At 42.7% G+C, this 18,901-nt stretch overlaps 1 protein-coding gene across 1 annotated transcript in view; it reads right to left on the bottom strand.

Moving 5' to 3' along the window:
• Positions 1-1,392: 1,392 nt before the first annotated feature.
• Positions 1,393-18,901, bottom strand: part of LOC149440963 (vomeronasal type-2 receptor 26-like) — a 149,256-nt gene continuing 131,747 nt past the window's right edge. The window contains exons 5-6 of the mRNA XM_089657931.1: positions 13,311-13,434; positions 1,393-2,542 (exon numbers count right to left, since the gene is read on the bottom strand). Of these exons, the coding sequence (XP_089514057.1) occupies positions 1,623-2,542; positions 13,311-13,434 (1,044 nt within the window). The 3' untranslated portion in view covers positions 1,393-1,622. The remainder of the gene's footprint in view (positions 2,543-13,310; positions 13,435-18,901) is intronic.

Below are 18,901 nucleotides of genomic sequence, written 5' to 3'. Positions count from 1 at the left end.
CTGATTGGTGTCAGTGGGAGGAATAGTGCCCCACCATTAGTCCCAGTGTGGGAGGAATAGTGCCCCATCATTGGTGTCAGTGTGAAAGTAATAGTACCCCATCATTGGTGTCAGTGGGAGGAATAGTGCCCCATCATTGGTATCAGTGGGAGGAATAGTGCCCCATCATTAGTGCCAGTGTGGGAGGAATAGTGCCCCACCATTGGTATCAGTGGGAGGAATAGTGCCCCATCATTAGTTCCAGTGTTTGAGGAATAGTGCCCCATCATTGGTGTCAGTGTGGGAGGAATAGTGCCTCATCATTGGTGTCAGTGTGGGAGGAATAGTGCCCCATCATTGGTATCAGTGGAAGGAATAGTGCCCCATCACTCGTGTCAGTGTGGAAGTAATAGTACCCCATCATTGGTGTCAGTGGGAGGAATAGTGCCCCATTATTGATGTCAGTGGGAGGAATAGCACCCATCATTGTCAGTGGACGGAGCCTTAATAAGAAGAGGTGGAGCCTAAATAGGAAGGGGTGGGGTTTACAGATGAAGGGGTGGATCTTAAACAAGAAGGGGTGGGACAAATTTAGATGTGGGGGGTGCCCGATTTTAGTCTTTCCTAGGGCAGCACAAAACCAAAATACACCACTGACCAGACCCAAAGTGCTTGGTATGGATGGGAGGGGGGACTCCACACCGTTGTTTTTTTTTAAATTTTAATTGTCGGGCACTGACGACAATTCTTTTGACATTCAGCTGTCAGCGGGGAAGCCCACTGACAGCTGAAACATTAATGAATATTTCAGAACTAAAATACTGCATGACTTAATAATATAACTCATGCGGTATTTTAGTAGCTGAACGGTATCTTACTGCATAGTCAGATGCTATAAGATACCGCTCAGTAAATTGTCCCTGTTCGAAGATTGCTGTCAAACTTTCAGTAGTTTTGGATGTTCAACCGTAAACCAAACAGGGGGTTGTTCGGCCCATCACTAGTTACAATAGCCTCCACTCTTCTGGAAAGCCTTTTTACAGGATGTTAGCGTGTGTCTGTGTGAAGTGGTGGCCATTCAACTTTAGTAAAAAATACATTTAATAATATACTGTAAACCGGGGATTAGCTAGTGCACAATTCCTATATTTCGTGCTTGAATGCATTCAATGGGAGGTAGGAGAACTATTCTATAGTCTCAGTACTGGTCAAGCTGGGGAGTATCATGACCTGATGCCAGCATGCAAATCAGAACCACAAGTAGGGCATCATGAAGACAGCCTCCATGACAGTGAAAGGTGGTCCAAGCATCAAAGGATGAGCATTTCTTTGGGAGATAAATTCATAGCAAGAGTACATGTTAATAATAAGCATAAAAACGAGGTTTAAAGAAAATAATGTTGCCACGTAGGCCTTAATTTTAAGGTTACTAAAAGATGTGCTTGAAATGATTACAAAATAAAAACTGTTAGAGATAACATGAAGCCTCCACATCAGAGACGACTGGTTGAAATTGTTTAACATTTGTTTCATTTCAATCATTTTCTTTTTCTTCAACTGATTCTTTTACTACTTTTACAAAATGAAAACATTAAGCAAGAATTGTATTTTTCTAAAACTCACTATCCCTAATTTACAACATTTTATGAGTTGAATGCAGATGTTGCTTTTCTTTGGGATACGGTTGCCTTCACATTCAATTCTGGCTTGATCAGAATGATGTAACATTTGGGACTGAAGATGCAGCCCAGGAGTCCAGCACTGGAAGACAAGATGGCGAAGACCTCCACAGCCACTGTGTATCTCCCTTTGGTGCTGAGGTAGGCTGGGATGAAGGAGATCCAAACACTACAGAAGACCAGCATGCTGAATGTGATGTACTGAGCTTCATTGAACACATCTGGAAGTTTCCTGGCTAAAAATGCTATAATAAAGCTAAAAACAGCCAGACCTCCCATGTATCCAATCACAGTGTAAAAACCAATGACAGATCCCTCATTACACTGTAATATTATCTTTCCCATTTCTAACTGGGTGTTATACTCTGGGAATGGTGGAGACAAAGTCAACCAAAGAATACAAATTACAATCTCTGCTAGAGAGCAGACAATCAGAAGAAATATAGAAAAATGTTTCCCCACCCATTTATTCAGTTTGCTGTTAGGTTTGGTCATGTTAAAAGCTAAAACCACGGTGACTGTTTTAGCCAAAACTGAAGAAACTGCAACAGAAAAAGTTATTCCAAAAACAGTTTGTCGGAGGAGACAGGAAATCTTTGTGGGACGTCCGATGAACAGCAGAGGACAAAGAAAGGACAGGATCAGTGAGATGAGAAGGATGAAGCTGAGGTTCTGATTATTGGCTCTTACTATTGGAGTGTTTTTGTATTTGAAAAACACTCCAGACACAATAATAGTTCCAAAACAGAATGACAAAGCCGTAACTGTAAGAGATGATCCTAATGTATCTCCATAAGATAGGAATTCAGTTGCTCTTTGTATACAGGCATCTCTTCTCTCATTGGGCCATTGATCCTCCGGACACTTGTAGCATCTTTCCATGTCTGAGAGAAGAAAAAAGTTCAAGCATTTGAAAAAACTGGAGGAGGCATATGTTTGACTGATATTACTGTAATTTCAAAGATACAAACAATCTAATGAATATACTGTAAGCTACATTTATAAGTCCTGTATTGTGTTGTATATAATTTGAAAGGAGGAAGGATAAGATTCTGAATGATTGTGAATGTTTTAAATCCTTTTCTGTGTTCTGAGGAACCTTTTTATAAAGTAATTGGAAGTATGGGCTTTAAAATGCTAAATTACGTTCATATTTTTTTTTTTTTTTCCATAAAGTCTTTTATTAAGAACAAATGATATCAACAGCAATAGCATTCCAGAATTATTTTTACATGAAATCATCACAGCAAAAAGAAAGGGGACATTTAGAAAAGAAAAACAGGACACAAACAGTTGGTTTACAGCAAAATAGAATACAATCCAACGTTCTGTGTACAAAAGAAAAGAAATATACAAACCGTATTCTGTCAGAAGAGTAGACCTGCCAAGCCACTGGTACAGGTAAAAAAAAACAGTCAATAATGTAGCTCTGATAACAGCTTTAGTACTCCAGATCTACAAATATAGTGGGATTACAGAAAAAAAATAAAAAAATCCCAATAAACAATTAATAAACAATTAGTCCACCTTTCCCACAGGCACGTGACCTAGCACCTCAAAAATGCCAAAGCCACCCCTATTAACAGTGTCTGGGGGATATAACTGAAAAGGAGCATCTCCAGATGCCCAAAGAAGGGCCATCCAGCAAGGTCTTTAAAATACATCCCAGATAATCCTCAGTGGATTTAAAGTAAATCCAGTCAGACCAAACTGTGTGAAACGTCTGTATATTTTCATGTGAAACATAAATAAGCTCTTCCATTTCCTCAGTTGTATTAATCCTCAGAAACCATTCTCTAATCATTGGGACAGTCTGTGAGCGCCAGTGGAATGGTATACACATTCTAGCCGCATTCGCCATGTGCATGGCAAGTGATTTAAAATATTTCCTTCGAGGGAGGGTGGCGTGATGCAATAGATATTGAGATGGAGTAAAATCCATGGGTAACGCTGTAATTTGGCAAATAAATTTATGGACAGTAGACCAAAAGGGTGTCAGAAGGTCACAACTCCACCAAATGTGAAGCATAGATCCCTCTTGTCTACCACATGTCCAACAAAGGTTAGATACCGAGGGGTAGCATTTATGCAGGAGCATCGGAGTCCTATACCACCGCATCCTAACTTTGTAGGCATTTTCCTGAACCGCCACATTAAGTGAGCCCTTGTGCACAGACTCAGTAAGCTTTTCCCAGACATCATCCACAAATGTGAGTTGGAACTACTTTTCCCAAGCTTCTCTCGCTTTATCCAGTACATCTGAAGAACACGCAAGCAGCATAGAGTATATTGCCGAAATCAAATGGCATTGGGGACGTTTTCGAGTACACAAGGCTTCAAAAGCTGTTAGGGACCTATTCCACGGCTGCATTGCAGTGGTAGGTTGTAGAAAATGCTTAATTTGTCTGATCCAGGATGAAAAAGCCTTCGTAGAGGAAATGGACTCAAGATGTGCAAGCAAGACAAATTTCCCCCGAAGAAAGAAGTGAAAACTCAAAATATCACTGTGAGGCCACCCTAAGTTTAGAAACGTGTCTGAAAGCCCGGGAGGAAAGTCCTTATTGCCATGGAGGGATGTTAAAGGACCAGGGTTGGACGAAAAAAGCGGGGACTTACATGCCTCCTGAATATTTTTAAGTGAGCGGCCTATAAGAGGATGATCTAGCACTGCTTTCAGCCAATGTTGGGGGGGGGTCCAGGACAAGAGCCGCAAAGTTCGATGACTCAAATCCCTTTCCAGATCCACCCATGCTTTCCCCGCAGCATGGATACATCTGTCTACGATACGAACCAATTGGCAAGCCAAACAATATCTATGGAGGTCTGGGAGGCCGATACCCCCTTCAGTTTTGGGAGAGTAAACCAGGAATATTTAATATGGGGCACCAAGTTTTTCCACATAAACTATAAGCAAGCTGTCTTATATGTTTTAAAAAACAACTTTGGGAGAGCAATGGGAACGGTTTGCATCAGGTACAGCAATCTGAGAAATATGTTCATTTTAATCCCAAATGATGAGACATTAAGATTGGCCCATTGCTGGAGATTATCTTGAGTTGTATGAAGAAGTGATTTAAAATTTCTGTCATAGAGTTCAGCCAAAGAAGCTGGAATCTGCAAACCCAAGTAGGTAATATCGCGGCCTTGCCAAGCAAACGGGAAGTATTCCATACACTGAGCAACAACAGACTGTAGCAAGGAGACATTCAGGGTATAAGATTTGTAATAATTTATCCTCAAATGGGAAAGAGTATGGAAGCGGTCCAATTGGCAGAGCAAAACAGGCAAAGAAAGCTGGGGCGACTGTCAAAACAACATGAGATCATCGGCAAATGCAGCCACCTTGTATTCCCTACCTCCTACCGAAAAGGCCCTTTATATCCATATGCGATCGAATTCTATTCAAAAAAGGTTCCAGAGTTAAAACAAAAATTAGAGGGGAAAGAGGGCAACCTTGTCGGGTGCCATTAGTTATAGGAAAGGCCTCCGACAAGTGTCCATTAGCTCAGACCCAGGCAGTCGGGTTGGAATACAATGCCAATATATTGGCCACCATCCTGGGGAGCAACCCAACTGCTTGGAGAACCTCTTGCACGTAGGGCCACGCAACCCTGACAAATGCCTTTTTGGCATCAAGGAATAGAAAAAACCCTGGGTTTGACTGGTCATAAGCCAGTGATGCAGGTTGAGGACTATAATGGTATTATCACGGGCCTCTCTGCCCGGAACAAAACCCATCTGGTCCAGCCCTACCCAATAGAGTAAGAAAGGAAGTAACCTATTTGCTAACATCTTTGCGAACAACTTTAAATCAACATTAAGAAGCGATATTGGCCTATAGCTTTCAACTCTGGATGCATCCTTTCCTTCCTTAGGGATTACAGTAATATGGCTTCTAGGGAAAGAGACAGAATCTGCTACAGAATTAAACAGCTCCATTAGGCGAGGTGCAAGAACCTCCTGGAAGCACTTGTAGTACTGTAAAGTCAGGCCATCAGGACCAGGACTCTTACGGGGGTTTCATCTGTTTTGGGGCAGTAATAAGCTCTTCCAGGGAAAGACTATGCTGAAGATTGTGAGCCACCTGATGGGAGATAGCCTTTGGGCCATATTTAGCCAAAATCGCCTAATGTGCTGGGTATGGGAAATGGAAGTAACCTGTATTTCCGATTGCAAATTCTAAAGGTTCCTATAGTAACATTCAAATTGATGTGCTATTTCCTCACTGCAGGAGTGTAGCTTATCGTGAGGTCCTCGAAGGTGGTATATCTGTAGTGATGATCTCACCGTCTGTACCATCCTAGCCAACTGTCTCCCACTTTTGTTTCCGTACTCACAGAACACTCTCTGCCTCAATACATACCTACGTCTCGTTTGTATGCCCAACTCCTCTATTAAGAGAGAGCGCAGTTGAGAAAGCTCCAACAAGGAATGTCGTGCGCAAGACTGTTTTTGGAGATTTTCTAGCACATGTATACGGTCAGTAAGACCTACGACTTTATCTTGGCGGATTTTCTTTGCTTGGGCCAACAAAGCTAACAATTCCCCTCGAATCACACATCTGTGAGTCTCCCACAGGGATACCCTATGGCTTCCATATTTTAGAAAGCAATTACCTTAGAGATATATGGTAAACATTTTAGGACAGCGCCTTGTTGAATAGATTTACCTTGTTTACAGTTTACTTTTGCAGTGCCCACTAGGTAGGCCTAGTGTGAGGTAAATTCATTTTTGGCTCATGGTAGTGAGTGAGCCCAAATTACTGAGGGTTCAGTGTGAGGTCAGGCTGGATGACTCAGTAGGTTGGGGCTCTATCACCTCCACCTGGTTCTGGAGGTCCATGGAAGCTTTCAGAACCAAAGAATATAGGGGTGGAGACTTCAATCTGCATATTTATGGGAGTATGACAAGTCACAGAAGTCTAGCAGTGTAGTAGGCCAATCTATAAATATGAGAGAGTCATGCTTGTCAGGTGGAAGATGGATTGCCGAGAGGTGTTTCAGTGTAACCTGGAAGGGAGCCCCGGAGGAGGGGGGGTTCTGCTTCCAGGCTGGAAGCTGAGGAGAAGCTGAAAGATGGAGCTTTGGTGCCCTGCACTCCACTGGGGAAGGATAGCATGCAAAGCTTGGAGAGGAACCAGCCCAGCTAGAAGGCCTGAAAGCAGTTCTTTCCACAGCTGCAGGACAAGGACAGTGTGAGTACTTCTACACCCCCATGGTATAGAAAGGAGAGTTTTCCTGGAAATTCTGACAAGTCTTCAAGAAATAGTTCATAGCCAAGTATTTGTCGTTTTCTTTTTCTAAGTGTGCCAGAGCAGGAAAGTACTCATCATTCTGTTTCTTCAATCAGATTGGACATCCCATAATCGCTTTACCCCATCCAAGTTGATAACCCCTAATAAAACGAAAAAAAACCAATCCAGGCCCATGGACTGTTTACTGACTTTGGATGCAAATGTTGAAAACGCATGTTGCCTAGCTGTGCAGAGCTTAAGGGGGACAATGATGCCGTATAGCGAGAATGGGACATTTTTTACAGTGTTTAGACTTCCAGGTGCTGTGTGAAGGCAACCCTTTGAAGTCTATTAGGATGCAGCATCTGCATGGGCACAGCCACTGGTTCTAATGTGACAGGCATGGAGGTGTAGGTGATTTGCCCTGAATATAGTGTATGTTCGGGGCCACTCAAGCACACCTGCATGCCTGTTAAATTAGGACCAGAAACTATGTCTATGCAGCCACTGCCTCGTAATAGACTTCAATAGGCTACCTGCACACAACACCTGGAAGTTACATATGTTTTAAAAAAACAGCTGTTCACTGCAATAAATAGGCATCATTGTACATGTGAACGAGGCCTAAGGGTCTGGTATAGATGAAGAGAATGCATGTTGTTTAATAGAGTTTTACATTTTAAATGTTTCACTTTAATCATTAGAAAATAAAGTCTCCCCACCAAATAAAAATTTAAAACTATTTTCTTTGGACCTACAAGTCCTTGCCCAACCCTCCATGACTTTGTTTAGAGTCTGGGGTTTGGTGGTAGATAGCAAACCAACGGAGATGACCAGGAGTCTCTGGTAAAGCTCAGATTGTTCACTAAAAAAGAAAAGAGAGGGAGGTGAGAGAGACCTTATAGTGTAGTAGAATAATTCAGATACAAGGGTAAAATGCTTCCTCATAAAAGGAAAAAAGTTCAGTCTAGACTTGTTGAGGCAACTGTTGAGGCAGTGGTCACCCAACAAGGGGGAACACGTGGCCTTCCTAGTGCATGAGTGGAGAAAGCCTGTCTCCACACAAGGTCAGTGTGGTCACTCTCTATGCCTCCGACATTCCCATCCTGGGTGCTCTCTGGGATTCTCAGGTGAGTGAACAAATTGGTAAGAAGAGTCAGCTGAAAAAAAACCAGTTGGTAGTTCAATTGTCAGAGGAGCCCAATGTGGCTTTTCAAAGGACAGGCACAAGTCGTCTGCTTTAGTAAAACATCCAAATACTTTATTTCGCAGAATAAAATGCATTTTGTAGTTTTAAAGGATAAGTTCACCTTTTAGATAAAAATAATAAACCTACATTTTTTTGCAGGTAAAAAAAAAATGTGCATTTATTATTTTTGTCTATAGGAGCCTGGAAAGCATTGCACTAGTGATCAGTAGACCACTGATGCCATGCAGGTCTCCTGCAGACCTGTCAGAATATCTGCTTGCCGTACGGGATGTATGAGCAATATACTGACAGGAAGAATCAATGAACTACCACGGTGCTCCACTGAATACTACAAGGCCACAGCCGCTAAGGCTGTCAGAAGTTGTAGGCACACATTCACAGAGCTCTGGGGTGGGGCTGATTGGGTCACTTCTGGTCTACATGAGGGTGAATGAAGAGCGCAACAGCGTTCCAGGACATATTGTAACCCCCCTGGCGGTATTCTCGAGTGTAGCTCAGGATTAACTTTCAGTACCAAAAGCAGTAACCCCAATCTACACTCGGGAATACCCTGCAGTTTTGCTCAGGGATTCCCTCCATCACTTACCTTGTTCTGCGCTCCCGCGATGTCCCCCCTGCAGCGTCCCATCTCATCCAGCCGATGCCGGCATCCGTCTTCCGGGTTCCATCCCCTGCGACTTCGGGACGTACGGGGGACGGAACCGGTGGGAAATTCAAAAATGTAAAAATGTGACATTCGCTCAATACACTACTATGGTAACATTGTACTACTTTGGTCATAGTGAAATATGAAAAAAAATCTTAAAAAAAAAAAAAAAATGTAATAAAAAATGTAAAATAATAAAAGAAAAATTAAAAAAAAAAAAAAAATTTTCACACTGTCACCAATCAGTGTCCCTGATCACCACCATGCCAGTTATATGATGACGCTGTACTGCACTGGTGACAGTATGTAAAAATAAAATAGTGAAAATAATTTTTTTTATTTTTTCATTTTCCGAAAAATTCTGACAAAAAAATACAACTTGAAAAAACTCGCCATGCCTCTTATGAAGTACGTCGGACTGTCTACTCTGCAAAAAGGGGTCACTTGGGGGATATCTGCACTGTTCTGACATTTGGGGGATATCTGTACTATTCTGACATTCTTGGACCTCAAGAAATTAGATTGGCTGTCAGTACTTCAGGATTGATCAATATTCAGATCTATACCATAGTTTGTGAACTCTATAACTTTCCTACAAACTAAATAATACATCCTAATTTGGGTTATTTTCACCAAAGAAATGTAGCAGAATACATCTCGGCCTAAATTTATGAAGAACAATTAGTTACTTGCAAACTTTTATAACGGAAACAAAGAAAACGTGTTTTTTTTTCAAAATTTTCGGTCTTTTTTTGTTAATTTAGCAAAAAATAAAAACCCGGGTGGTGATTAAATACCACCAAAAGAAAGCTCTAGTTGTGTGAAGAAAATGATAAAATTTTAGTTTGGGTACAGTGTTGTATGACCGCACAATTGTCATTCAAAGTGTGAGAGCGCTGAAACCTGAAAAATGGCCTGGGCAGGAAGGGGTAAAATGCCCGGTATTGAATTGGTTAAATACTATGTACATGCTCCTACTTATCATGTGTGAGGACTTTTTCCTAATCCAACCAAAACCACCAGGTCAGTCTTTGTTCATGGTTTTTAACCACAGTCATGCCTTTGTACATTGAGCAGTTCTTGGATTCTGCATTAATGTGGTAAAGGCTAACTGCACCATTGAGACCATCTTACATTTGATACTCATTTTTAGGGTGTAGCGTGTAACGTGATGCCGATCAGATCACCCAACCACAAAATATACCCACTCTGACAGCATGCCGGGGGGGAAGAATGAACTCTAAATCACGTCTTTCACCATGGACGATGGATTTGAAGTTCTCAATGGAACACAAGTGCGGTGATCACCACATTAGTAGTCCATTGACCTCCAGCTTAACAGCTGAAAGTTTGTACCTCAGTAAAGACAGTGCTGGGGGAACAGTCTGCAGGAGCTTTGCACTGCACTTGCGATCCACTAATTGTGGCTGCAAAACTTTGTAAGCTCATATGCAAAAAATTATAAATGCATTTTTTTTGTTGCAAGCCTATGTGTATTTATTATTTTCCTGCAAAAGGTGGGCCTAACCTTGAACATGTGTAATGTTAAGGCAGCCCGTTCATTCTGAAATTCCACTATCATTCTTGGTGACTTCAACATCCCTGTTAATCTTAACACTCCTGCTACATCTAAATGTCTGAGCCTAACCACTTCTTTTGACCTAAAACAATGGACGCATGCTTCTACTCACTCCAATGGTAACTGTCTCGACCTTGTATTCTCCTACCTATGCACTCCTCCTTGCAACCTCACCAGCTTTCCTCCTCCTCTCTCTGATCACTCCCTTATTAGCTTCACTCTCTCTGTGGCATCCTTCTCCTTCTCTTCCAACTACCAAACAGTTACCCGTAGAAACCTTCGTTATCGTAACCCTTCTCTTCTTTTTTCAGCAAAATATTGTCTCTATGACAAAATCTCAGCCTTGTCCTGCCGCAACCTGGCCACTTCTGTCTACAATAGTTCACTGTCATCCACCCTGGACACATTGGCCCCCCTCACTACACACAGAATTAGGCCCGACCGCTACAGCCCTGGCAAACAGACAATACCAGATGCCTCAAAAAACGTAACCGTGCTCTGGAGCATTTATGGTGTAAGACTAGGACCCAGCAAGACTTCGACCAATATAAATCTGCCCTTCAAAAATACAATTCTTGTCTCCACACTGCCAAACAGACCTATTTTATCACTCTTATTAACACCCTCTCACACAATCCCCATCAACTCTATTATACTTTTAACTCTCTACTTCGTCCTTCTCTACCTCCACCCACTAACTCACTCACTGGCCAGGAGATCGCTAATCACTTAAAAAATAAGTTTGATACAATTTGTGACGAGATCTCCACTGTATAGTTAAACCCCTCACCCTACACTCCTTGTCCACCTGCACAATCTATACTTCCCATGTTTAACCCAGCTACTAAAGAGGTTGGTAAACTGTTTTCTAAAGCCCACCTAACCACCTACCCCCTGGACCCTGTTCCCTCGCAAATTCTACGGTCACCCTCTGGCTCTATCCTTCATTCTTTAACTCATATCTTCCATCTCTCCCTGTCTACTGGCATCTTCTCCAACTCTCTAAAACATGCGCTAGTCAACTTCATACCTAAAAGAGCCACACTGGACCCCGCCAATCTTAGCACTCTAAGACCCATCTCCTTACTCCCTTTTGCCTCCAAACTCCTTGAACGTCTAGTCTACAACTGGCTGAGCTGCCACCTTATTGAGAATAATGTTCTCGATTCCCTTCTGTCTGGATTTTTCCCACAACACACCACAGAAACTGCTCTCCTAAAACTCACAAACGACTTACTAACCGCTAAAACCAATGGTCACTACTCTTGCTTTTGGACCTCTCCTCTGTCTTTGACACAGTTGACCACCCCCTCCTCAAAAAAAACTCTATTTACTTGGTCTCTGTGACTATACTCTCTGTTGGTTTGAATCTTACCTATCTCACCGCACCTTCAGTGTCACTTACAACTCTACTTCCTCCTCTCCTACTCCTCTTACTGTCGGGGTCCCCCAAGGTTCTGTCCTTGGACCTCTCCTATTCTCGATTTACACTTCTTCCTTGGGTCAGCTGATAGCTTCCCATGATTTCCAATACCATTTCTATGCTGATGACACACAAATTTATCTCTCTACTCCTCAGCTCACCCTATCAGTTTCCTCATATATCACCAATTTACTAACAGACATATCAGACTGGATGTCACACCACTTCCTAAAACTCAATGTATCCAAAACTGAGCTCATAATATGTCCTCCCCCATGTGCCTCTTCCCCTGATTTCTCGGTCAGGATCAATAGCACCACTATCAACCCATCCCTGCATGCCAGGGTGCTAGGGGTAACCCTGGATTCTGAACTATCCTTTCAGGCCCACATCCAATCCCTGTCCAAATCATGCCACCTCAACCTCCACAACATCTCCAGAATATGCCCCTTTTTAACCAATGATACCACAAAGCTCCTAATTCACTCCCTGGTCATCTCTCGCCTGGACTACTGCAACTCCCTCCTCATTGGCTTACCTTTACATAGGCTATCCCTCCTCCAAGTCCATCATGAATACTGCTGCCAGGCTCATCCACCTTACCAACCATTCAGTGTCTGCTACCCCTCTCTGCCAATCCCTCCATTGGCTTCCACATGCCCAACAAATAAAATTCAAAATACTAACAACAACTTACAAAGTCATCCACATCTCTGCCCCCAGCTACATTACCAACCTGGTCTCAAAATATCAACCAAACCACTCTCTTCGATCCTCCCAAGACCTTCTGCTCTCTAATACCTGTATCACCTCCTCCCATGCTCGCATCCAGAACTTCTCCCGAGCTTCTCCCATCCTATGGAACTCCCTACCCCAATCTGTCCGGCTGTCTCCTAATCTATATACCTTTAGACAATCCCTGAAAACCTTTCTCTTTAAAGAAGCCTATCCTGCTTCTACCTAGTAAACTGCCATTTATTTCCTCCATCAGCTCATCCCCCCCACAGCTATTACCTTTTGTATCACTCAACCCCTCCTCCTAGATTGTAAGTTCTAATGAGCTGAGCCCTCTGTTTCCTCTTGTACCAAATTGTATTGTAACTGTAATGTCTACCTTCATTTTGTAAAGCGTTGCGCAAACTGTTGGCGCTAAATAAATCCTGTATAGTATTAATAATAATGTGTATTTATTATTTTCCTGCAAAAGGTGGACCTAACCTTGAACATGTGTAATGTTAAGGCAGCCCATTCATTTTGAACGGACAGAAAAATGGGCATGAAGCCTTTTTCCTGCTGTAGATTATCATAATGCAGAGTAGCGCATTACTGCAATGCATCTCTAACTTGGATTTCAGCCCTAGATGAACGCAGCATTGCAAGGGGTACCCATTACAGTGTGTTGCAGTGTACTGCAGCACATATGCAACAGAACTGAATGGTGTGGTGATCTATTGTTATAATACATGTTTACGTGAGCTGGGATAACACGGTACTGCAATGCATCACATTACTAACTTAAATTTCAGCCCTAGATGAACTCAGCATAACAAGAGGTACCAACTAGTTTGATTGGTGAACTCGTTCTCCGGACAGGGCACACAGATGTGGCAGCAGGAATGTCCTCCTCTCTGATGGACTTTTTGGTATCCGGGGAGGCAGCTCTCAGAGCACACGGAACTCGGAGTCTAAAGACAAAATCCATGATTACAACTATACTAAGTTCTCAAATACATAAAAAAAAAACAGTTTCAATTACCGGTAACGGTATTTCTGGAAAATCTTCAAGGACGGCACACCTGAGTGATGACTAGCTCCACCTGACAGGAGACACAATCCACAATTGACAGAGTTTAAATTCCCTGCCCTTCCCTCCACTCCTCAGTTATATAAGAGTATTCCCACACCCTGGTGCATGAAAGGTAACCTGTCTTGAAATAACCATCACCAGATAAGGGTGTGAAGTAGGCCCGCCATCCTGGAAGATTTCCCAGAAATACTGTTACCAGTAAGTGTAACTGGTACTTTCTTCTAGTCATCTGCCAGGATGGAACACCTGAGACCATAAGCAAGGTACTCAGGCCTACCTTAGGGCAGGACCACTGTCTGTAATACTTTCCTGCAGAACATCAGGTCCTGAGGTGACAACAACTCTACCCTGTAGTGTCTCACAAAGGTGTCCTGGCTTGTCCATGTGTCCGCTTGGCAGATCTGCTCAATCTATGCTCCGGCCCTCTCTGCCCAGGAGGTCGCTAGCGCTCTAGTAGAGTGAGCCCTCAGGTGTGAGGGAACTGAAACCGCTGATTGCTCATAAGCTAAGGAGTGGAGGGAAGGGTGAAGAATTTAGTCTCTGTTAACTGTTGAGTGTGTTTCCTGTCAGATGGAGCTAGTCATCTCTCAGGTGTGCCTTCCTGGAAGATGACTAGAGAAAATGGTAGTTTATAAAATGTTCATTATGCTCATGTGGCAAACAACTGCATGTTTAAAATCAAAATCAACATTATTATTATACAAGATTTATATAGCGCCAACAGTTTGCTCAGCGCTTTACAATATAAAGGGATACAATACAGCAACGATACAGTTCAATACAAGAGGGTTAGCAGGGCCCTGATCCTGGGAGCTTACAATCTAAGAGGGAGGGGCTGGTGGTACAAAAGGTAATAACTGTGGGAGATAAACTGATAGGAGGAATAGAAGATTCCATTATTAGCTGACGGCAGGATAGGCTTTCCTGAAGAGAGAGGTTTTCAGAGATCGCCTAAAAATGGGCAGAGTAGGCGATAGTCTGATAGATTGGGGTAGAGAATTCCAGAGGATGGGGGAGGCTGATAGACTGAAGAGGGGATAGCCTGCGATGAGGTCGGCCAATGAGGAGGGAGTTACAATAGTCAAGGAGAGAGATAACCAGGCAGTGAATAAGTTGCTTAGTGGTTTCAGAGGTTAAGAACGGGCGTATCTTGGAGATGTTGCGGAGGTGACGTCTACAAGATTTGGACAACGATTGGATTTGGGGCTGAAAGGACAGATGGGAGTCTAGGGTTAAACCTAGTACCCTGGCATGAGGGGAAGGACTGATGGTTGTATTATTGGTCTTGATGGAGAAGTCAGGGGAGGGGGCACGGGCTGGAGGGAATAGTATGAGCTCAGTTTTGGAAAGATTTAGTTTGAGGAAGTGGAGTGACATCCATGCTGATATGTCACATAGTAAGTTAGTAATGCGAGAGGAGGCTGAAGGGGTGAGGTGAGGGGTAGAAAGATAGATTTGTGTGTCATCAGAATAGAGATAATACATGAAGCCATGGGAGTTTATCAATTGACCAACTGAGGAGGTATAGATGGAGAAGAGAAGGGGTCCAAGGACAGAACTCTGAGGGACCCCCACAGAAAGAGAAAGTGTAGAGAAGGAGACAGAGCTATACGTAACGCTGAAGGAGTGCTGCGATAGGTAGGAGGAGAACCAGGAGGAGAACCAGGAGAGAGCAGAGTCTCGGAGGCCAAGAGAGTGGAGTTTTTTGAGGAGGGGATGGTCAACAGTATCAAAAGCCACAGAGGAGGTCAAGTAGTAAGAGTACGGAGTAGTGGCCATTGGTTTTAGCAGTTAGCAGTTAGTAAATCATTAGCGAGTTTTAGTAGGGCAGTTTCAGTGGAGTGTAGTAATTTCACTTACTGTAAGGGGTCAAGAAGGTTGTTATCAGTGAGGTAGGAGCTCAGGCGATTGTAGACTAAGCGTTCTAAGAGTTTAGGGGTAAGCGGGAGCAGGGAGATGGGTCTTAAGTTGTTCAGGTTGGTGGGGTCCAACAAGAGCTTTTTAAGAATGGGAGTGACCTGTGCATGCTTTAGAGGGGTGGGGAAGGCACCATTGGAAAAGTAGAGATTGAAGATGTGAGTGAGGGAGCATAGGACAGAAGAAGAGGGTGACCGTAAAAATTGAAAGGGGACAGGATCCAGAGGGCAGGTGGTGTAGCGGGCTTCTGAGAAAACTTTAGCGACCTCTTCAGTAGTAGCAAGGTCAAAAGAGGAAAGTGTTGAGGGAGATTTAGCACAAGATATGCTAAGTAGGATGAATGTCTGTGCAGTAGAGTGCCCCTATGAATTGCATCAATCTTGTTTTTGAAATGATTTGCACTCTTGTAAGCAGTAAATGTGATTTACTGGGTGAAGGGGGAGAAAGTAGAGAGTTAAAAATAGAGAAGAGACAACGAGGACTGAATGACAAGCTATTGATGAGCGTGACAAAGTAGGCTTGTTTTTTAGCATGGAAGGAGGAATTGTATGATAAGAAAGCAGATTTATATATGGTGAATGCTTGCTGGGATTTGGTTTTATGCCACAATCGCTCCAGTGCATGACTATGTCGCTTAAGATTTCTGGTGTTGTCAGTCTGCCATGGTTGTAATGGTCTGGGTACGATACTTTGTGTAGTTAGAGGAGCAAATGAGTCTAGTGTGGATGAAAGTGAACTGTTGTAGACAGCAGTGGCCAGGTCAGGGCAGGACAGGGGAGAGATTCTGTCATAGAGGCGGTCAGTTGCAGAGTGGAAAAGAGAAAGGTTCAAGTTGTGAAGGTTTCTGCGGGTAATTGTTTGCTGCTTGGAGGGATAGGTGTTTGAAGATGAGGAGACTGCGAAGGTGATGAGATTGTGATCAGAGAAAGGAAAGGAGGTGTTTGTGAAGTTGTAGGGAGTGCAAAGATGGGAGAAAACAATGTCTAATGTATTCCCATCAGAGTGAGTGGAGGATTGTGTCCATTGTGTTAAGGCAAAAGATGAGGTTATGTTGAAGAGTCGGGATGTAGCCGGGTTGTTAGCATTAATGTGGATGTTAAAATCTCCGAGAATGATAGTGGGTAGTTCAGAGGAGAGAAAGTAGGGTAGCCAAGCAGAGAAGCCACCCAGAAAGCGAGACACAGGTCCAGGAGGCTGATAGAACACTGCAATCCTCAGAGAAATGGGAGAAAAAAGCAGAATGCAGTGAGTCTTGAAATAAGAGAAGGATAGAGAGGGAGGGTTAGGGAGGACTTGAAAGTTGCTCAGTGGGGAGACATAATTGGCTATAAGGTGTTTTTTCCCTATAAATACCTCAATCAGGTAAAAAAAGCATTATGGCCACTAGGTAGCAATGACGATATAAGAACTACACATATTAGAAAAAATATGGCAATTTTCATTCTAAATGTGGGAATGCACGTAACATCCACACAAATATCAAACTACCAAACTACCTCACCGACCCGATACCCAAATACCACCCAACCCGTACCCTTCGCTCCTCACAAGACCTCGTACTTTCTAGCTCCCTGGCCTCCTCCTCCCACGCCTGACTGCAGGACTTCTCCAGGACTTCCCCCATCCTCTGGAACTCACTACCCCAATCTATCAGACTGTCACCTACCCTCCTCACCTTTAGGCGCACCCTGAAAACCCATCTCTTCAGGGAAGCCTACCCCACCCTCACTTAACAGCCAAACTCCTCCACTCCTCCTACCACTCCATCCCCCACAGCCACTTCCTTCTGTACCACTATCCCCTCCCTCCTAGATTGTTAGCTCAAAAGAGCAGGCCCTCAAACCCGTTGTGTATTGTTTTGTCACTGTATTGTCTCATGTTCTGTCCCCCATACATATTAACTGTGTTAATGTACAGTTAGGGGGGGATATGATCACCATGTATAATACATAAGGGGGGATATGATCTCCATGTATAATACATAAGGGGGGATATGATCTCCATGTATAATACATAAGGGGGGATATGATCTCCATGTATAATACATAAGGGGGGATATGATCTCCATGTATAATACATAAGGGGGGATATGATCTCCATGTATAATACATAAGGGGGGATAGAATCATCATGTATAATACATAAGGGAGGATATGATCACCATGTATAATACATAAGGGGGGATATGATCTCCATGTATAATACATAAGGGGGGATATGATCTCCATGTATAATACATAAGGGGGGATATGATCTCCATGTATAATACATAAGGGGGATATGATCTCCATGTATTATACATAAGGGGGATATGATCTCCATGTATAATACATAAGGGGGATATGATCACCATGTATAATACATAAGGGGGATATGATCACCATGTATAATACTCAAGGGGGGATATGATCACAATGTATAATACATAAAGGGGATATGATCTCCATGTATAATACATAAGGGGGATATGATCTCCATGTATAATACATAAGGGGGGATATGATCACCATGTATAATGCATAAGGGGGGATATGATCTCCATGTATAATACATAAGGGGGATATGATCTCCATGTATAATACATAAGGGGGATATGATCTCCATGTATAATACATAAGGGGGATATGATCTCCATGTATAATACATAAGGGGGGATATGATCACCATGTATAATGCATAAGGGGGATATGATCTCCATGTATAATACATAAGGGGGGATATGATCACCATGTATAATACATAAGGGGGGATATGATCACCATGTATAATGCATAAGGGGGATATGATCACCATGTATAATACATAAGGGGGGGATATGATCTCCATGTATAATACATAAGGGGGGATATGATCTCCATGTATAATACATAAGGGGGGATATGATCACCATGTATAATACATAAGGGGGGATATGATCACCATGTATAATACATAAGGGGGATATGATCTCCATGTATAATACATAAGGGGGGGATATGATCACCATGTATAATACATAAGAGGGGATATGATCTCCATGTATAATACATAAGGGGGGATATGATCCCCATGTATAATACATAAGGAGGATATGATCTCCATGTATAATACATAAGGGGGGATATGATCTCCATGTATAATACATAAGGGGGGATATGATCTCCATGTATAATACATAAGGGGGGATATGATCTCCATGTATAATACACAAGGGGGGATATGATCTCCATGTATAATACATAAGGGGGATATGATCACCAAATATAATACATAAGGGGGGATATGATCTCCATGTATAATACATAAGGGGTGATATGATCTCCAAATATAATACATAAGGGGGGATATGATCTCCATGTATAATACATAAGGGGGATATGATCTCCATGTATAATACATAAGGGGGGATATGATCTCCATGTATAATACATAAGGGGGGGGTATGATCT

The sequence above is a fragment of the Staurois parvus genome, unplaced genomic scaffold (assembly GCF_062004578.1).
Source record: "Staurois parvus isolate SC_StPar_1 unplaced genomic scaffold, SC_StPar_1.0 ptg001043l, whole genome shotgun sequence".
NCBI classification, from domain to species: Eukaryota; Metazoa; Chordata; class Amphibia; order Anura; family Ranidae; genus Staurois; species Staurois parvus.
The sequence above is the reverse complement of the archived record's forward strand: the minus strand, read 5'-3'. Positions and strand labels throughout refer to the sequence as shown.